The sequence below is a fragment of the Bombus huntii genome, chromosome 16 (genome assembly GCF_024542735.1).
Source record: "Bombus huntii isolate Logan2020A chromosome 16, iyBomHunt1.1, whole genome shotgun sequence".
Lineage (NCBI taxonomy): Eukaryota > Metazoa > Arthropoda > Insecta > Hymenoptera > Apidae > Bombus > Bombus huntii.
In genome coordinates, this window is record NC_066253.1 from 6,714,799 (window position 1) to 6,737,124 (window position 22,326).

At 38.5% G+C, this 22,326-nt stretch overlaps 2 protein-coding genes across 10 annotated transcripts in view; one reads left to right on the forward strand and one right to left on the reverse strand.

Annotated features, from left to right (window-relative positions):
- The window catches only part of LOC126874356 (midasin), a 137,616-nt gene that overhangs the window by 27,423 nt on the left and 87,867 nt on the right, over nucleotides 1-22,326 (forward strand). The window lies entirely within an intron of this gene.
- LOC126874363 (uncharacterized) overlaps nucleotides 1-22,326 on the reverse strand; it is an 84,255-nt gene that overhangs the window by 18,919 nt on the left and 43,010 nt on the right. For 7 of the 9 annotated variants that reach the window (XM_050636298.1, XM_050636306.1, XM_050636300.1 and 4 more), the window contains exons 3-5: nucleotides 10,669-10,870; nucleotides 9,263-9,515; nucleotides 3,183-3,437 (exon numbers count right to left, since the gene is read on the reverse strand). In XM_050636298.1, coding sequence (XP_050492255.1) covers nucleotides 3,183-3,437; nucleotides 9,263-9,515; nucleotides 10,669-10,862 — 702 coding nt within the window. In that variant the 5' untranslated portion in view covers nucleotides 10,863-10,870. Of the gene's footprint in view, nucleotides 1-3,182; nucleotides 3,438-9,262; nucleotides 9,516-9,572; nucleotides 10,123-10,668; nucleotides 10,871-22,326 lie in introns of those variants that run through there. The other 2 variants (XM_050636305.1, XM_050636303.1) reach the window with 2 other exon arrangements.

A 22,326-nucleotide genomic window follows, 5' to 3' on the forward strand; every position in this document is an offset into this window, starting at 1 on the left:
GCAATTGAGCAAGGTATGTAAATAACAAATTACTGCTCAAATAATAAGAAAGATTGTCGACGATCAGAAGTCGATTAATAGACTATCGGTCGATAAAGTGTTAAGAAGGTAAAATGCTATCAAACAGAGTGTCGCTTCTGTACTTTTAATTTTATATTATAACTAAACTTTGGTTTAAGCGTGAAAGCACTTGCTCGCATCGTAAACGAGTTTCCACGTAAAGTGAGAAAATCCAATACGAGTTTTAGGTTTAATTTTAATATGGGATTAAGATATTATACTTTTAAGATGTACTTTTATTTATAGCGTTTTACCTTTTTTTAAATGGTCCTCTCCAGTATATCGAAGTTGGAAAAGATCGCAGGTAAATCCGACTAAATTGTAAAATATTGCAATTTTTATATAATACATAGTTTATGATTTTATTCTGCTCTGTACGATTTTGTACGGGCTTTCCACGTTATGGGAATTTATAGACGTAAATCGTGCGGAATCGAGCAACTTCGAAATTTTGATATTTGAGGATTACGAAGCTTGAGAACGGACGAATTTAGAAACTCATGAAAATTGAATGAAATACACTGCTCTGGGCTATTATCAAACATTTTCATCCGCAGTATCGTTTTTAGCCACGTATTTACCTACGATAAAGGATCGTTCGAATATTTTTCGCTTTGCGATCGGTGCACCAAAGCTGCGCCGAAATCAACGCGTACGTGACGCTTCGTATCGTTCCTTTACGAGGCAGATACGCGAAATTAACGACGGGAAGTGAAAGAGAAGGAGAGAGAGAGAGAGAGGAACTGACGAACGGCGCTAGCTTGGTTTCTCTGTAGTCACACATAGATTGCGCTCAATACGTCAAATTCTCTACTTGTGTTATCGTAATACTTCTGTAACACACATGTTATATCGATGGATTATTTTCCAAGCAACAAAAGCGTACGCTATTCTTTTAAATCGTTCGCTTAAAGCGGCTACGAAAAAAAGGTATCTGTGCAAGCTCTTGTCTCTCGATGAAGCGTTTACTTGTCAGATTTGTTCTGGTCGTTTACCAAAAACAATGCAAAAGTGGTAAGTATTAACGCTTAGCCAATCGCGTGCGCCACAGCGAGCTATACGTTCGCGCCGCGTTCGGACAGCCAACTTATACGACGCCGTCCATCGCGTATTTTTTCAAGCATCGTGGACTGATATTAGGACTTTACCCATAATTAATATTAATCTAGGACTACCAAAAAAAACAAAGAAGTTCACATATTGTTTATACAAAACATCAAACTAAAAGTATAAAAAGATATAGGTAAAATTAAAAATATTTAAAATGGCTAAAAGGACTTGAAGGTGAAAATAAAATTTCATAATGTATTTTAATATTTTTTTACAGTGTGGTATCGTTCGATTATAACTTTACTTAATCATAATTTGTTGCGTAACTTTTTAATTAATTTTAACACCACTAAAGTGGTGTATTTTATTATATACTGTACTTTATAAAAGAAGAGAAAGTGGCGCAATTAATTGGCGACAATTCCAGGTAAACAATAACTGATAATAACAACAAAAAAAGAAGGAAACTGTTTATTCGATTGGCTAAGTGTTAACGCAAATAGCCAAAATGAAGAAGAGACGTTGATGTTACGAAAAAATCGGAATTCCATTTATCCCTTCGTAGTAAAGTGCTGTGGAGAAGATTGTGCCGTTTGGATTTCTCTCTTGTATTCGAAAAATGATATTCACTATGCATCACCTAGACATCATGCGGTAATTGTTCGCATCGCCAGCAAGTTATCGATGTATCGCCGATTCGTTTACTGATTCCTACATTTTAACACTTCGACTGCCACATGGGTCATATATGACTCATCACGATTTCTCCTGTGACGCCACGGTGGTCATCGGTGACCGGAGCGCTTCGACTTCTTACAATTGTAAAAATTGATTGAAAATTGACAGTCAGGACATTTTGAATATAACCGATAAATAGAAAATACTTTGAAATGAAAGGCGCCTCATTGAACAATCAAACATTTTTATTAGGACATCAATAAAAAAAAATGAGAAGAAATTTTGCATCTAACTGTGCACTGTGTTAAAACAGTTTAAACATAAATGTGGCTCATCGATACAATCTGGACGATAGGTGGTCACCTTTTTCCTCCGATTCTTAGCAATTTTTCATCCTAATTGTTTAACATTTTTTTATACCACTCTCTGCAAAATTTTCGTACCAGCTACGCTTGCCCTTCTTTCTTCTGCATTTCGTGTGGCAATCTTTGTCGAATAAGTATATTTGACTGCTCTGGTGAATGGTACTGTGTAAGGTGCATTGCCAGTGCCATTCTAAAATCTGATACCTGGATTTTTGTTTTTGTTGCTTGTTTAGAGAGTATCATGGCGTTTGAAATTGATGTATTTAACAATAACTCTAAAGCTAATTTTATATTCCACTTGAGGGTTCTTCTACGTAGTGTAGAATATGCTATCATTTGATCTGATAAGTCTACAGCACGTTTTCCTCTCTTGTAATCTACCACTACCATTGGTTTATCGCAAACATAATTTTCTTTACGGACCTCTACCATTTCAGCCGAATGTTTCGTCGAAATCATAAAAATAATCATAATACTGTTTACTAATATCTTCTACACGTTTCAACAATGTATTCTGCACATTTTGCTTACGACGAAATAACGAATGCGAATGGTTTGTTGAAATAAACGAAGCCTTGTTATAATATGTGGCTATCAACTGTTACTAAGGCGCTTGTCACCAATAAGATAAACGGTCCATTGGGGAAGAACGTTCCCGTGGCGCCCTCAGCAAAACATGTGATTTCGGCGTGGCAGTCAAAATGTTTTAATAACCTTTACGCACCATCCTGCATAGTATGAACATGTACTTCCGAGTCACCCTGTATAACCATAATCAAAACCCATAAAGCAAAACTTCGATATAAAGATGTAAAGCAGCGTAATCTCTCTCTTTATACTTGAAACGAATCTACGAAACACCATAATTCCTCGAGGAACACTTTGACCCGATTCTCCGGTATAATCGCAATAATTCGCGAAAATGGCGAACTCGTGATCTCGTGCAGCGATTTAGCGAGCAAAAGGGATGAAGCATGCGTGGAAGTAGCTCATTTATTTGGAAGAATAAACGCGAAAAGTGATACGTACCGCTTCAACGTTCGCCTTGGCCAGGTCTTTGTGCAGTTTTCGAAGATGGATGAGGGTGAGACCGACGCAAATCAAATTGATGGCGATCCAGAGTACGTTTAGGATGTAATGGCGGAATGGACCATGTACCAGAGGGCAGCTCGGTGCATTGTGGCCCGATTCCGTGTTCGCTGCTAGCGCTCCGCTTAAAAATGTCGGGCCCAGGTTGATGGTGATGCTCGCGAACCATATCATGAACGTGCCGAATAACACGCACTGAAACAGAGCGCGTCTTTACGAGGCTTTGTGCTACTCGATACGTCTGTTAGAAGCTGTGAATAGTGGTGTGTGATTTTTCACACGCTTCTACTTGTCGCTGGTTTTCTTCGAACTTTGTAGCCAGACTCGTGTTGGATGACAAAGAAAGAAATCAATGGGAAGAGAATTGTTAGGATATGAAAGGAAAATGAACGTAAGATCGACTTGGTTTATTTCAAATTTTCTTCTCTGTATGCATTAGGTTTCGAGTGGAATTCGAGAACAATTCTGCGCGCAGAACAATCTAACACACTTTGTCTTATTAAATTTCACGTTTTATGTTAGAAGCTAATATTGCTATATTAAAAACGCGTTATTAAATTCTGTAGCACGTTCCAGATAGTTCATTAAAGTAGCCAAGAGAACGTTCAAGAGCGTTGCGTAACGACAATAATTACGAGTTAAATGAATTTGATTGAAAAGTTATTTTATTTAAAAATTAGCTGAAAAGTAGAGGATAGAAATATAAATTCCAGTGGTTTAAAGACTAGATTTTATCCATAAACGCGACTAGAAAGTTGAAAATAATCTGCGTTCGTCGTATGTGACTTCTACGAGGCGTGGTTCGATTAAATAAAACCGTGCTCGCTGCGTCTATTGTTAAAATGACACGCAGCGCTTCTTTCATGACATTTTTTGTTTCCATGAATGATAGGTCAACTAAGATAGCATCTATTGGGTCGCTCGGAAAATTCGTTCCGATTTTTTGGAGAATTTAATAAAACAACAGATATTGCTTTGTGCCTCTCCATTAGGACAGTTGTTTTCAAACGTATGGCACTAAAAAACGTTACTAGAAGCATCTTGAAATACGCTCGTCGATTTTTAATAAAATATTACACTCGTCAAACGTTGCTCTGAAAGTTCATTCCGATTTTTGGGGAATTTAATAAAATAATAAATTTTGCTTTCTACCTCTCCATTAGGACAGTTGTTTTCAAACGTATGGCACTAAAAAACGTTACTAAAAGCATCGTGAAATATTCTTGCCGATTTTTAATAAAATATTATTCTTGTCAAACGCTGCTTCCAATTTTTAACTCTTTAGCCGATATAAAAAATCATATTGAAAAGTTCTTGGCCGAAGAACCTGAGAGATTACGGAAGGATGGAATATTCAAGTTGCGTGAAAAATAGAGCAAAAATGGCGCCTATATAATTCGGTAAATGTAGATGGGAACGAACTTTCCGGGCGACCCAGTATATTGTAAAGCGATGATATCCCGAGGCTATCGAACGAGATTGTGCATGATCGAACGATTCTTATTTAACGAATGGAAGCGCAAATAGGAAGAGGCTCGTACAGACAGAAAGACGAAAGTTCCCGAGAATATAATAGAACCGTGACACGTATTGTTAGAACGAATTAACCAGCGGACAAGTGTGGTGTAAACTGTCCGCAACGGAATGCTGCCGTGTCGGGATTAATCGCCACGTGTCTCGTTTATTCGAGGCGACCTTTTGCCGACGTGCGACGCCTCGATTAACCCGATTCGATCCGACGATCCCTCCTATTAATCAAACTTTTAATTATTCCAATATCCCGTAGCCATTGATTCCGATCGCTCGTTATCGTTATCGTTTCGACCTCGTTTCTTAATTACGAACTTTGCATAATCGACTTTAATGCCAGGAGCAGGTCCTATGTATATAGAAAAAGTGTTAAGCTTGTTCTAAATTGTTAATTTTTAAATTTCTGCCGACGCTTCAGGTGCGATCGCCGTTGTTCTTTGCAAAGTATACAGGGTGACTCGATCGAGTGGGACCACCTAAGTATTTGCCTTATCGACGATTGTACGGAAAAGCTTCTCGGGACGACTACTTCGAAGGGCACGTGTCACGATGGAAAAGAATTTTTTCTCGTAGCCATCTTTTCACGAGATTTCAAAATCATCGGTATATTAATTTACACGTAAGCCTGTATTTTAATATCCATCGATCTTGTCTTCTTTATACAAAAGTATGAAAATGTTTAGTTTCTAAGATGTTTCGATCTTCATTTTGCAAAACTTGGCGTATGAAAGACAAGAAATGAACGGCATAAATACCTTTGCACAGAGGATAAAAAATCACATCGATTGGTCTAAAAAATATATAAGTTCTATTCAAGAAAAATACCGAGATACTTGTAGAGAACAGGAAATAGAGAAAAGATTCTTTCCACTGCTAGACACACACGTGTCGTTTGAAACGACGTAACTTTGTCTTGAGAAACTTTTTCATGCAACGATACGTAAGCCAGATATTCAGTTGAGACACCCTGTATATTTTTTATAATACATATCCTGCTTTCTAATAGCGTGAAATTAAATTAATTATTTTATAGGAAAAACACTTCTATTTTTTTCCGTTTTGGAGCTAAGCTTGCCCCAATTACGTGGGACACCCTGTATAAAAGCTAGAAAAAGCAAGCGTGAAAGTGTGAAAATCGTCCGTATATCTGCGACTAACGCTGTACACAAGTGCGGTAGCGATAAAACAAAACGCAACTAAAAGAGCAATATTTTTCGATATGCACAATCAAATTGGCAATTGTTTCCGAGAGAAGAAATACAGCGACCGAGATTGACTGGATTTTTTCATTTCACGCTCTAGCAAATAAATTCGCAGAGTTTTTAATCGTTAAACGCGACAGAATCCACTCAGAAATCTATAAATAATTTTTCCAGTGCCACTTTGTCACAGTGCTTTCAAGTTCGATGGTGAGAACCGCGTTCTACACTCTTCCCTACTTGCTATATGTGCTCGTTAAAATCGATCAGAAACTTGAAGCCGCCTCAAAGGCAGCCGGTCGTCACTTAAGGCTGTGATCGAGTTAAACCAGACACGACTGTGAAAATGCACATGGGAAAACGCGTAATTCTTCCAAAGATCCGCGGAATTCGATTTTGTGGGCCGTAGGAAAAAAAAGCTCTTTGAACCTCGTGCTTCGCTTTATCGAATGGTTTCAGGTGAAAACGCGTCGAGACACGTGTAAGGATTCTGTTGTATCTCAAGGGTATTCCGCAACTTGTTCAAGTGTTTACGAATCCAGGAGTTTCGCAATCTGCAGATTCGCCAACTTCACTATATTTGATCGTTTAGATGTTTCGAATTTTTATTTATTCTATTGGAATAATTCTAGTTAGAGCTTGTTCGGCAGTTTAGGTGCGCATTTAGGAATTTAACGACTCGACAATTTGGATATTAAGAGATCTGCGAGTGTTACGATCGTTCACGAAGAAACGTGTCAGCTACGATTCTGATAGTCCACGCCGCGAACCAGTCGCTCCCCTATTTTTATTAGGATAACAGAGGTAGTTCAAATAATTGTGACACTGAATTAACAGGGTTAATATAAGCTACTATTTTTAACAATATTTAAAATTATAATTAACACGTTACAAATGATTTAACGATGATACAACTAATTTATTATTATAATTCCACTCGACTTTATGATATATTTCTCGACGTATTCGTTTGACTAAGCGATCTTCATTTTATTTCTCTGAACCTCTCGGTGCATTCGGTTTGAATTCTCGTATAATACTGACTGCCCTTCGACTTTTTCTTCTGTCTTCTCTTGGAGACGACCCCCACCACGCTCGGGTCTCGCAACCGTTCGAGCCTATGGTCACGTATGCCACATTTTTTGCGTAGGTAAAATAACGGACCGAAGGCGAATCGATGTTTTTTAGAACTCGCTGCTTGACGACAACTATGCATTTATCGCTACGTTGTGTATATCTCGCCGGTCATGTAAGACGATCTGTCTGCGACGGTGTAGTACCAAGGGAGACGGTTAGGGACACGGACTATAGTAAGCCTCGGGGCGTAACAGCGAGTTTGAAAACTTGAAATTTCGAAATTTCAAGCCTTTTGTACTTTTTATTTATTCTTTAATAATAATTTGTATTCTTAATTTCTAATCTTTAGAAATTTTTAGCATTCTTAGTCTTTTGTAACGTTTCTAGTGATGCACGAAATATTATCCATCGAATAAAATCAGCAATTTATGCGAATTTGTGCAAATGCAAAGGAAGGGAGAGGTTGAAAGTTTCGTTTCGACTACCCAGATATTAATCTAAATTTCATGCTTCGTTCCAATTATTGGCGGAGATTTGTAAACTCGTTTAAATACTCGTATTAGTAGCGTCTCCTGTGAAGATAACGTAGACCAGAGATTACACGGTTTCCAAGTTTGCACAACTCCTAAACTAGTTTAAAGGATGATGACTCAACGTATGTCGCGTTGCGCTTCGGCCATTAGGAAATCAGGCACGTTGTCAGCGATATTATTAACATATTTTATCAATATCAATTTACCTTCTTTTGTTAAATATTCATTTGCAAGGAAAGATGGCCAAATTTCAAAAATTATACAACTTTGAGAATGATAGAACTATAAAAATCGTAGACGATATACAGGCGTTGATCTCTGAAAATCCGGCCATTTTCCGATTTTCCTTTAAAATTCCTCGACTCTAAGAGACAGAAAAAAAGTTTTCAGACAAAAGCTACTTTTGATGAAAAAATTTATCGACGCTATAGCGAGTTGTCAAGTGTCCATCCGAGTGTTCACCCTTGGGGTGAATTTGAACAACCCCAAAAAATATTGCGTAATAAGACTCGTAATTCTTGGAATTTCCGAGTTGGAGATGTTCCCTTGTTCGTTTGCAATCGATTGTTGTATCGTTAAATGATAATTTCTCTTTCGTAGTCGTTTAGTTTTTTTTTTTTTTGAAATTAATTTTTTAATGTTTAATAACGAACATATATATTTCTTATATCTAAGTAATTCGACTGCTTCGTAATGAAACGTTGAATTCACAAGTAACCGATACGTACGTTCAAGTAGAATAATTCACAGATTCGGCTACGCTACGATTGTTCGAATGATACGATCGATGGAGCGTGGGTGCGCGGCGCGTCATCCGATTACCACGGATGATCGTTCTATTGTAAATCTTCCCTCGCTAGAATATACTTGTCCAGCAGAAGTTTCTTCATTACGAGAGCGCGTGCCTTTGCATCGGAATTTCCGCCGGCAATTTCCTACCATCGAACCTCTTTTATCGTTCAACAAATTACTTCGTAATTACAAGACACCTGTTTCCCTTGCTATCGTTTTCTCCGATTTTTCTTTATCATCCTCTGTTACTGTACGCTCTTTCCTTAACACTTTACCGACCGCTAGCGGTTCAACAGCATACTCACGTAAGTTTTTCAAATTGGCATAAAACTGTGGGAGCTTGCAAAGCAACGCAACTGACGCAACTGAGCAAGGTAGCTTAGTACAAAATAACAAATTACTGCTCGAATAATGAAAAAGATTGTCGGCGACAAAAAACCGATTAATAGGGTATCGGTCGGTAAGCGTCGGCGACAGAAAGCCGATTAATAAGCTATCCGTCGGTAAGTGTCGGAGACAAAAAACCGATTAATCGGCTATCGATCGGTAAAGTGTTAAGCAACTAACGAGGGGAAAGTTTGAAAGTGAAATTAACGTTTTCCAGAATTTCGTTACGTCCTTGGCGCTAAAGTGCTAATTATGATTCAGCAGGATTTAAGAGCTTCGAATTCCTCGAATCTTCTGCAACTGGCAATTTTTATCGTCCAAATCGTACAACTTTACGTACGATTACGTTCGAATGTAGTTTTGCGAATGCAGAATGTGGAAGATGGAAGATCGCAGACGAGTAAACTGTGACGTTATTATTCAAAGCAAACACTATCCTATGCATAATAATTTAGACGATGTATAGTTAAACGTGTGGGTAAAAGGGTCGAAGAACACTTGCCTGAGGCGAATCCATGAGCAAAGGAGCCGCTAGGTCTGCCTCCTCGTCGGTTTCCGGGAAAATCGGACTGTCGTTCAGCACTGTCGTCAACATGTTCACCGTCGAGACTGTCACCAGCAGCAGAAACGCTGTCTCCACCAGGGAACACTTGGTCATCGGCTGACAGTTGAGTATGCTCGATCCGAGGGGCAATAAAATCGCAGCTCGAGCGCAATCCACCATCGCTTGGTGGAACAGCAACCCCTGTGACCATCTGAAACGCATGAAACATTTTCGTCTCCTCTGTTTTTCCCACATCGACTAGACGTACGTTTATTAACATCGATATTCAGCCTGTCGCTGTCCCTACATTTGCACAAGTGGCAGCAAACATCAGCGTCGAAATATTAATTTGTCGAGATGATAAACTCTCGCAGGAATCAATTGCTGGTGTATTTTCACCACGACGAATGCTGCACATTCTCGTAGAATAAACAGCGCAAATTGTTACGACCGTTCGCGGAGAGACGCGGTCGCTAGGAAAACGCGTCAGCGAGAGGCGTAAATTCTCGATACGATTCTGTTAATCGACGCTGCGAAATAGTCGTTCCCCTGTTTCGATTAAGATAACAGAGGTGGTTCAGTGAATGTAACACTGTATTAACAGGTTAACATAAAATAATATATTTGATAATAAAATGATGAACACGCCACAAATTGTTTTACAATGAATATGGTAAATATATTACAGAAAGTTGACTCTACTTTACGATATCTCTAAATGAATTCGTTAGACTATTTGATTTTGCTCGTCAGACCTCTCGATGCGTATCGTTTGACTCGTCAGAAGGAACTGATTGCCTTTCGATCATTTCTTTGTCTTGTTTGGAAGACGACCCCCACTATGCTCGGGCCACGCCACCACTCGCGCCTATGATCACGTATACCCCTTCTTGTGTAGAAAACGTAACGGACAAAAATCGAGGTTTCTGGAGCTCGCTGCTTGGCAACTATGCGCTCGTCGATACATTGTATATGATCCGACGGGCAGATAAGACGATCTGCCTGCGACACTGTAGGACCGCGAGCGACGGTTAGAAAATACAGTCTGTGGTAAGCCTCGTGGCGTAACACAAATCATCTTCTCTTACGCGAAGCAACAAATTACACAGATAACGTCATCCAAATATTAATGTTAGCAACCACGGTATATCACGCGCGCTTTTTTTCTTCTTTGTAAACATTGTTTAATTACAAAAAAGAGGAAGTTTTTCTCCACTCAACATGTGGCAACTTCACGACGGTGCTGAACCTCGCACGTTGTTCGACCGCGCGTTTTTCCCTCGTAAAACGTCTGTTTTGTTGCGCGAGTAAACGTATTTTCATCGAGTTTTTCGAAAGTTTGCTGTTGGTGTTATCGGAATTACCTTCGCAACTGGCGTTTGGCCAGGATCAGCGCCATCAGCAGGAAGTTGGCGCCCATGCCGAGAGCGCCGAGGCTGAAGATGAGAGTGGCCTCGGTTGCACCACCTGGATGACACTGGAACACCTTGGTCGCGTTCGACGACCCGTTTCCCGACGCGCCGATGCCGAATCGTAGATTGGCCCCGATCATCGCCATCAGTTAACCTGTTTCACGAATTTTCAGTAAGCAGAACTAGCAATCGTTGAGATTTGATTTTTTTTTTTTTTTTTTAGAAGCTGGAGAAAACTGTAAATTTGACAAAATTATTGCAAGTTGTTAGGAGAACGTCGCGACAGATCGCCATCCTCTTGCGATGTTCAACATTTTCCATATAAAAATTCACGCGGCCAATAAAAATTCCACGTACTACTAATATCTACGTGATCAGGGATTAGTTTATTTGCGCATGATTAATACTATTGAAAGTAATTAAATTTGCTTCGCATGGATGATAGCGATGCGAACGTAAGCTGACGTGTGATGTGGTTGCGGCTGTGCAATCATCGAGAAGCGTAAACAGAATAATTAGAGAGCAGGTACAGCGTGCGCATTTGGCCAATTTCTGCGTTGTAATAATTTACAGTATTTGAATTCCATCGCAGCGACACGTTCTCCTTCTCCTATAAATATTTATATCATACAATAGCAATGGATTTACTCGTATAAATCATTATGAATTATTTATTACGACGTACACTTGCTCAGCCAATGTCACATTTAATACCGTGCCTAACCTGACGTGTAGCTTTCTTCGCACGTGTTTCCACGACACCGTAAAAGTTTCGTTAACACGTTGGTCACCACGTCACCCATATCTATGTGACGGGTCTGCTTCCATGGGGCGCCCAAACATGGCTGACACTCTTCTTGTTCGAATTAATTAAATATAGCATATTATACAGGATGGTTGGTAACTGGTGATACAAGCGGAAAGGGGGTAGTTCTACGCGAAAAAAGAAGTCGAAAATATAAAATAAAAATTTTTCGTTCGAGGCTTTGTTTTCGAGAAAATCGACTTTGAATTTTCGCTCGGTACGCGTGCGGTACGTTATAACGGATGTCACTGTAGATCGTTGTCTCGATGGACTTCTTTTTTCGCGTAGAATCACCCCCTTTCCACTTGTACCACCAGTTACCAAACACCCTGTATATGGGATATACAACTGTTGAAAATTGTGGATCTTTGAAGCCGAAATAATGTTATAGGAACACTAAATTTATACTGAGGATTAATATTAAAAGAATGATATATTTATTTTATGGACGATTTCTTATATATTCATCAATACACAAAATAATGTTATAGGAACACTAAATTTATACTGAGTATTAATATTAAAATAATGATATATTTATTTCATGGACGATTTCTTATATATTCATCGATACACACTTGCACGCGTCTCAGCACTTTCTTCCATACCCGACTGTTAACCGACTGAACAGTTTACATTCCTTTGTTTTCGAGACGCTTCGGACGCACATACGTCCACACACTGATATTCACATACAAGTATCTCTACTACGCATTTAACCTAGTCCAGCACAGAAAATTATACATATCTCAACAACAACATAAAAATATTAAAAACGCATTATACCATACTTTTTATTAATTTATATTCTGGATAAAATATTACATTATGCTGTCGCATGGTATTCGTTAAAACATTGCAAACACATTTGACGTGATTTTCGACACTTCCAACAATATGTTTTAATCTTTTTTACGTTTTTTCTCGCTTCTTGGCGCGCGACAATTTGCCTCTTCTTCTCGTAACACAGGGTGCACATCCTTCTTATAGGCTTGTCCTGCTGATTCTTGCGATTCTCCTGTGGCGGCACTCGACACAAATACCGCCACTCGATAACAAATACCGCCACTCAACACTAAATTCTACCGGACGACGGTAGCGCAGTGGTTAGCGCCTTAGTTTACGAACGTACGGGACCCGGGTTCGAATCCCAGCATCCTGTAGTCTTATTTTTCTTCCACGCATCTAAATTAGAAGAAAAATAGCAGTACCCCAGCAGCGACATCTTCAGCCAACATCTACAATCATCAGAGACAACACTTACACCTCACTCCAAATGGTGGGACACCTTCGTTTTCTTCCGATGGTTGTCAGGCACAGTATTTTCTGAGGACACATCGCACCATTCGGAAACGAGAATTTCCCGAAATTTTCTTGTCTGTATTTTTTTTGTTTGTGACCGTTTGGTACACAATATGAGCATTTATTATACTTGTTCGTAAGAGTAAATGTAGTGCTAATTTCGGATACCACTTGATACTTTTCCGTATCGTTAGTGGCATATGAGACCATCTGGTCACTTCTGTCGATACCAGTTTTTCCATTATTCTATTTTTTTTTTTATTTATTTTCACGCTGTCTACTGAACATTTTGAGGATGAAAAAATCACTGATGTGCGTCTCACAAGAAATATGCTTCTCGACTAAATGAAAGATCTGGGATATCTGTCATGAGATCCCTCGGAATACTTTAGTCGAAAAGCGTACCAACGGTCAGATTTGGGTCCCGCGGGAAACTTAGCCGAATTACGCTGGGCGACCAACGTGTTAAATCTTTTACAATGGAAGATTTTGTGATATTCTCAAATTTGCAGTCGCGTCGTTGCTCTATTCGGTCAGCGATATCATCGAAGGATTAAGTCAATTATTCATCTTCTCTTCACGTAGCAATCGCTTTTTCAGAAATTCCTGACGGAAGCTGTAGTCGACATCCGGTCTATTCGAAGACGGGAACACGTCAAGTTGCACGGCAGTCGCGCTTAGTGTTACATATTCAACGGTTCGGGCTTTAAACTTCGTTGTACCGTGCTCTGTAGCAGGAAATTCTTGCTGAAACGTGGTTCGCTGTTACGATAGAACCGCATGTTTCGTTCGAAGACTAACTTTCCTAGGAAAGTCAATACTTTCTGAAAAATAAGACAAACGTTTGGAAGTAGAACGAATGAAATATAATAAAATAATAATAAGTTTGGAAAAGATTCCAAGATTGTAGAATTCCCTTGTTCCAAAAAGTCGAAAGATTCTCGGTTTCTCAGGATCTGCGATCGTAAAACTCTGAAATCTCAGAAATTCCACGATCTCGAAAATCTCAAATATTCAAATCTCTGTTCTCTCAAGTTTCTGAATTTTCGAAATTTCACGGTTTCGTGATTTCAAAAATTCTGTAGAGAGAATTCCTGTAGATCGGATAAACGCCGGTGTACGCGTTCCATCTTGCAATTTTCTCGTCCTAAAGTCGACGAAAAGCCGAAAGCCTAATTAGCAAGTTGAGAGATCCGGAGATCACTTTCGTTGTAACGCGACCATGGCAATGACATAAATGGCCGTAGCAAAGGCATAAACCCAAGGGAGCCTGTCCAACCATAATTTAGGATTGCGGTTCTAGCAAATTAAGGACACGTGCATCGTCCTTGGCCCGGGCACCTGCAGAATTTCCGTGTCATGCGCAAAATCCGGCAAATTGCTCGAGATTCGGCTTTTCACGTCGTCGAATGAGTGTTCAACCTGAGGAAGCATTTCTACGAGCAAGATTCTTCCTATAATTTTCCCTCGCAACGGACCCATTCCACGTGGTACACGCAGTCATCTCGTAAACCGTATTTATTATGCAAAAAAAAAATTTCCAGTGAAAAAGCTTACTTTGATGAAATGAGACGAAATAAGAAAGAATATCGTTTATTTCCAACTGCTGCGTGCTTTCTGTACCGCGCCATAAATTACTGTTCAATGTATGCAAAGGTGTTTAAGCTTGCAACAAGGTGTGCACCTTCTCAATGGAAATCAGCGGCTGCGTTAACGACTTGGAAAAGAAGTTTGCCCGCAAACGAAACTTTCTTAAGGTTTCTATTTCTCGCCGAGGCGTGTCTCGGTTACTTTGATTAAATTTCTTGCGCCCTTCTGATCGTTACATCGATGCTGCTCGTGCTTCCATCCTCGCGGCTTCTCGTTTCAACCGAAAGAATTTTCCCAGTACAAAGAGCTTCTTATTTGTATTTCGTTCATCTTTCGAGCGATTCATCTCTATGAGCTCTGTAGTGGAGAACAAATTTGCAATTATTTTTCATCCCTTCTTTGCTAATTAATGGACAGACATTAGGCAGTGAAGGGAAATAATTGCGAATCGAGTTGCTTTTATGGCTGAAAATAAACCACCATGCTACTACTATGACTACTGGCATGGTAGGCTATTATCGATGGTAGTTTCAATAAATCGACGATTCACCTTATTTTAAAGGTGAATCGGTAAAGGAAACGATATTTAACGTTGAAGTGATTACTTGAGGAAAAACTGTGCACCTTTTCTTTTGTAATTGACCTGGAGACAGCTGTTACGAAGAGAATAGAATTTAGTGAAAAGATCGTAGATATATTATCGTGACCTTGAATATCAATTTTCTTTTCGATTACAAGGTTTAGAAACAAAAGAGCTGTAAGTATAATAGATTTCTATTGCTGTTTCTTGTAGCCTTTAGATAGAGCCACACGCCAAGGTTAACTTTTTGATAAAGTCCTTTGTTATAAATATATGAACGTGTTTCCTATCATATCTTCTTCTTCTTATCGTACTGTAACACTGTAAGAGTGAGGATTTGGATCAGCATACGCTATACCTATACTTATTTCAGTACATTTTTCTATTACAAATTGGTCCACTCGTTCGTCTATCAGTCGACCTCAACATTTAGCTATCGAACGCGGTTCAGTGATAAGGCGGAGATAAAATGTCTGTGTGATGTTCGACGAATATTCGTGAGATTATTACTTCTCCGATAGGTAGCCGGAATGCTTCGATTAACGCGAATATATTCGCATGTAGCTGCGATCGATGTTCGCTGCCAGATAGCAATTTTTATTTATTCGCCTGTTCGTTCGCGCCTTCCTTTGATTTATTTCTTTCATTCGTTTATTCGCTCGTTCTCTTTTTCTATATTGTACGTGTATATTGTACGTGTTCCATGTTTCGATTGATAGTACCAAAACGTCTAGATGGTGCCAAATAGTTTAACGAATTGAGTAAAACGTTATACATTTATCGGAAGGTTTTGTCTTCTTTTATTTGGTATTTTATATTATTTATGGGTGAGGATGAAGTATATTGTTTATTACAAATTAGAAATAATAAATATTTATTACGAAAAGGTTTTCTCTTCTTTTATTTAGTATTTTACATTATTTTATGGGTGAGGGTGAATTATATTGTTTATTACGAATTACAAATAATAAATATTTATTACAGAAAGGTTTTCTCTTCTTTTATTTGGTATTTTACATTATTTATGGGTGAGGATGAATTAGTTATTTATTACAAAATACAAATAATAAATATTTATTACAAATTATAAATAATAAATATTTATTACAAAAAAGGTTTTGTCTTCTTTTATTTGGTATTTTACATTATTTATGGGTGAGAATGAATTAGTTATTTATTACAAAATACAAATAATAAATATTTATTACGAAAAGGTTTTCTCTTCTTTTATTTGGTATTTTACATTATTTATGGGTGAGGATGAATTAGTTATTTATTACAAATTATAAATAATAAATATTTATTATGAAAAGGTTTTGTCTTCTGTTATTTGGTATTTTATATTATTTATGGGTGAGGATGAAGTATATTGTTTATTACAAATTATAAATAATAAATATTTATTACGAAAAGGTTTTCTCATCTTTTATTTGGTATTTTACATTATTTATGGGTGAGGATGAATTAATTATTTATTACAAATTATAAATAATAAATATTTATTACAAAAAGGTTTTCTCTTCTTTTATTTGATATTTTACATTATTTATGGGTGAGGACGAATCATGTTATTTATTAAAAATTTCCTCTTTATTTCATATATTACATTATTTGTATTACGTTTATGGATTTGCAAACTACTTTGTCAATGAAAATTATTTTATTTAATAATTTTTAGGAATCAATAAATTGTTAGGATAAAACATTGAGCGTGACTACCATGGCAAATAATCGAAACAGAAATAGAAATTCGTAGTTGTCCCGTTGCCGATCATCTCGAGTCGCAGCTTGCAGCTTTCATCGCGAATTTCTCGAAACTTGTGCCATCTGCGAGTTTTCGTCTTTCATGCATAAAAGAAAAATGCAACGCAGCAACACACACGGGTCTTCCACCTTCGATATCTCTTTTACGAGTCTATTTTCCAATGCACAGTCTCAACTAGCTTTTTACAGCTAGCCATGAAAATTCCCGTATACCAGGATTTTTCTCCTCTTGTCTCTAGAGCTCTTACATCGCCTGCCTTCCATCGATTCTACGACAAACAAATCCTTACACCAGCTACATAGGAAAAGTATCCGTACACGCGCTGCGGCGTGCAATGAAGCGCCTCTTCACCAGCCTCTTCCACCTTTCATTTTCGCAATATTAAATTTTCATGGGATTAAATTTTCATATCATTAACTTTTCGCATAATAATAGAATCATAGATCGTTTTCGAACATTAGATCATTTTCCTCGTATTGAAGCAGCCTGTTCAAATGACCATGAACTCGTCAAGTGTCACATTTGTATCATGTTCCTTCGGTTGTATCATATTCTGTATTATATTCTTAAAAATCATAAAGGATACAACCTAACAAACACGAAGATGGTACCCCATTGGGGGTAGCCACCCACGTGATAATCAAACAGCTAAAAAATTCTACCAAATGTCCAAATTGGACAAATTGTGAATGTGAAATATTAAATTAAAAAAAAGAAAAAAGAAATAAAATTCTCACGATTGTTCTATAAGTCCTGTAGCGGCACTCAACAGCAAAACTCTCCAACGGGTTCTGTCTTGTTGCATAAGGACTCTATCCTCGACCGGACAAAGGTAGAACTGTGGTTAGCGCAGTTGGTTACGAACGTTCAAGACCAGTTTCGAATCCCGGCACTCACAGTCCGGTTCCTATATACAATTCCTAACTGAGAGGAAGACAACCCGGAAAAAGACAAAAATCTGATACACCAGCAGTACCTATCACGACTTATCCAGCTCAGTCCTAAGGTGGCACATTTGATGGGAAACTTATGGAATGACGTCTTATTAGAATCTTAGGTGTCTGAAGAGCTACTTTCTCTTCGTCCTCCGTTCGTTTGTTTTGACATCTAAGCAGCCTATTGTTGCATTGCGGATGATGGGAATTTGACAACGAAATTAGAGGTGCCACATTTGTATCATGTTACTTCGGTTTTATCATATTCTGTATTATATTCTCAAAATTCTCACCATCGTTCTATAAGTCCTAAGGTGTTAAAGTACAATTGTTCGTGGCACATTTGATGGGAAACTTATGGAATGACGTCTTATTAGAATCTTAGGTGTCTGAAGAGCTACCTTCTCATCGTCCTCCGTTCGTTTGTTTTGACATTTAAGGAGCATGTTCAAATGACTATGAACTCATCAAGTGGCCCATTTGTATCATGTTACTTCTGCTTTATCATATTCTGTATTATATTCTTAAAATTCTCAACATCGTTCTATAAGTCCTAAGACATTAAAGTACAATTGTTCGTGGCACATTTGATGGCAAACTTATGGAATGACGTCTTATTAGAATCTTAGGTGTCTGAAGAGCTACTTTCTCATCGTCCTCCGTTCGTTTGTTTTGACATCTAAGCAGCCTATTGTTGCATTCCGGATAATGAGAATTTAACAATGAAATTAGAGGTTTTATTCAGAGATACCGAAATTCTCCTTGGACAATGCTCCATGCACAAGTGGTTCTTGTAGCCTGGTGACGAGGATGAGGACACGGTGAAGGAGGAATGACGAGAAAACAGGGTCAGAGTTCGCGATGATCGAGGAAGGAGAAACAGAGATTAGGCTGTTTGTTGCAGCATAAGTCTATGATGTTTGTTGCGGTATGAATAAGGAGCTGGTCAATGTATTTTCCAACGGCATATTTTGTTGTCCTCAAACTGTCTAAATTTACAGAGTACATTTTTTTAATTGTGCAAAAAAACACGTATATGGTATTTAAATAATCAGGAGAATTCCTCGTCAGTAAACTGACCATAAGTCTCATAATTTTATACACCATCGTGTAAATCACGTTTAGATTTTCGATAAACTAGATTTTCCAAGGTTATCTTGCTTCAATAGATTTTTACATTCATTTTCGGACACCTTGTAAGTTTCAGATGAGATGAGTGAATCTCGTAGATCGACTGCTTTATTCGATAACTGCGTAATTGAATGGATACTGTCGTATGACTTTCATAATTTTAGAACGATGCTGAATGAATTTAAGCCCTTCTAGTGCCCTTCGCTCGTTTTATAAAGCCACCTTGTCGTAGAAATGAATAAAAGAAGAGGATAAAAGTGGGATCTAATAATTTCTATTCACGGGAAATTCGATTTCTATTTTTACACGATGATTCCTGCGTTTCTATTGCTCTGTTACGTTAACGAAGATTATTAGTTTTGGTGAACAAAATTATCACGCTGTTGAAACAGAGAAGTTTCAATCTTGTAACTAATCAAATGTTATAAATAATAAAAGACGATATGACAGCGGGAACAGGGAACGATAAACAATGAACAGGGAATGGGAAAGGGAAATAAATTACGGATGACGATAAATCATGCGGATGGAGGTGGGGCGTGTTAATTTTTGAAAATTTATTTCTGATGCGCGATTCGCGGTTTCGCAGTTGAAATTGAATTTCACTGGAATTTACATGTCAATGTTCACTGTGTATATAATGTTACGTTATACTCGTGTTTTTAAACATCGTGTACATCATAATACACTGTATATTTAATACTATCTCTCGTGGATTTATTGTTTATTTGTCTATCAGCTAACAATAATTACGCTCTTTCATTTCATATTAATGCGTTTGCAGAATTTTGCGATCTGAGAATTTTAGAAAAATTATTGGGTTTAGAAATTATTATTGGGTTGGCAATAGAATTCTCGAATCTTGCGATTTTTGAAGCTTCGAATCTTGAAATATTCTCCTAATGACAAGTTCTACTGTAATTAGATGCATATACCGTAATTAATTAATATGCAAATGTCGTATTAAACGCGGTGGTGTGTCAATAGCTTGCGCAGCCACTGTATATATGGCATATCTCGTTTAACAAAAGAATTCCTGGTTCTTTGAACGCTTTGAAAAACATTGACGAACTTAACTTATTTGAGAGCTGGTTGTAACCGCGAGAAAGGAAGAAATTTCCGCTTGGCGAGGGGAAGAAAATTCCTCGTTTATATAGGGCGTTTTTTTCGCCGTGGAAAAGGGCAAGAAAGCGGCGGGCCAGGAAGAGGAATTCCGTGGAAAGTAAAGTGGGAAGTTTAAAATGGCACTTGGCCGGCGAAAGTGGGCTGCTCTCTTTAAAATTTTAAATAGCTCCAGTTCCGTCAGTTCCTTTGCCGAAATAGACAATGAACCTTTCCCTCGGCTTCGCCACGCCCTCTTTTCGATTCATCGAATGTCACCGTCTAATTTTGAATCACCGCCGTGTCCAAAATTTATACAGCTCACTCGTATTAATATTCGCAAGCACGCAATCTCCGAGTGAATCAAATTGCAACCTCGTGAAGAATTTTACTTTCCTACCGATACATAGTGGCTGCGAAAAGCATTCCTACGTTATTCTATATATCACAGTATTCGTACGAGGATTAATTAGGTCAAATTAAAATTCGTATGATTTTTTAATTTTTAACACGTTCAATGCAACGTCAGTTTTACAAGGTTTGACCGTTACGCCATGATGAATTTTTTATTATGCGATACATATAATGTTGAAATATTAGCTACATGAGATATACTACGGTGTATAATCATCATTAATGAATTTATCTGACTGAGGTCACCGGTGACCCCCATGGCGCTGTACTGCAATTTCGCTTATTTTTTGCCATGATCAATTATCTCATATTGTTTCTTCGCGTTGCTAAATAATTGTTCTATGTTGTAACGTCCCGGGACCTATTATAAACCATAATCTGTTCCCTCGGTCATACTTATTAGAAACCGCAATAATCCTAAAGAACCGTCACAAGATTTAGCATTTTTTACTTTATTTTACTATACTTTATTGCTAAGTCGAAACGTTTCTTATGGTTATTCTTTGTTAATGTAAAACGCGGGAAAAGCGGGGTTTTCCCATGTTCGACAGCCACTGATGGGGGGCGCACATAATAGATTTATATTTCATGTATAAATAAAACTATTTTTCTATGTTTTATACTGCGTTAATTTTGTCACACCATTGTGGTAACAGTAGTAATAATACAAAATTTATAACTATTGACATTTGTTCAAATTATGTATTTTTACTAGTCTTGGTGCGCCGGTCACCGGTGACCCCCACGGAGCCACAACCAAGTCGGGTGCCGGTCACCGGTGACCCCGTAGCGCCGCGGCCAAGGTGAATGCCGGTCACCGGTGACCCCCACGGCATCACGGCCAGATTGAGTGCCGGTCACCGGTGACCCCCGTAGCGTCGCGGCCAAGGTGAGTGCCGGTCACCGGTGACCCCCGCGGCATCACGGCCATATTGGGTGCCGGTCACCGGTGACCCCCATGGTGTCGCGGTCAAGGTGAGTGCCGGTCACCGGTGACCCCCATGGTGTCGCGGTCAAGGTGAGTGCCGGTCACCGGTGACCCCCATGTTGTCGCGTTCAAGGCGAGTGCCGGTCACCGGTGACCCCCACGGCGCCGCGGCCAAGCTGAGTGCCGGTCACCGATGACCCCCGTGGCATTCAACGTGTTAAATAAGTTTCATATCATTTGGAAGTGAAGTGAAATATTCGAAGACTTATCCGGATGTTCTATCGTCCGAACGTTTCGCTACATAAACCTTGTGTTAACCGAACGTTTCGCTACATAAACCTTGTGTTAACTAAACGATATCTCTCGATTACGTATCCTTTATCGTTGGATGTCCTTTCTATAATTTCGTATGTTTCCTATTACTTGAATAGTTGGTGGAACACCTGGATCATAAGCAAATTACGAACGCCAGCTATAATGAAGGACTAATCGGTATGTGACAGCTATTAGTATAGTTTATGTCATGCAAATGTATGCGTTGTTATCAGAGGCTGGTAATTCGAAACTACACATCGGATACACATAGATGGATAAAATGTAGATCTGTCTTATCAATATTAATAGGATGCGACGATGCAGATGTGGCCAAGTGACAGGAGCAAATGCATAGAATAGACAGATACGTGGAAAAGTTTACTGGATGGTAATGATATAGGGGGCTCGTAAAATAAACGACGAGCAAAAGTTTCTGCATTTGGAACGTGGGAACGCGTAGTTGCAAATGCTTCGTTGCATCTGACTGATTTTATGATCTTCGTGTGTTATTACCGAATGTGTCGCTGATATTCGTATGGGGAAAACATTTCGAACGATAGCTGGTAAAATTGCACGAGTTAAGCGTCGGTTTACTTAAAACGCGAAATATACTTGCTGAATTTTTTATACGCGCACTTGTTTTCTTCTAGCTTACATGGGCGTGCATCAGATTTCGATTTAGATTCGATAGAACCGTTTTGCCAGATAGGAAGTCACGTTCGTGGAGAAAATAGCGAACGTAAT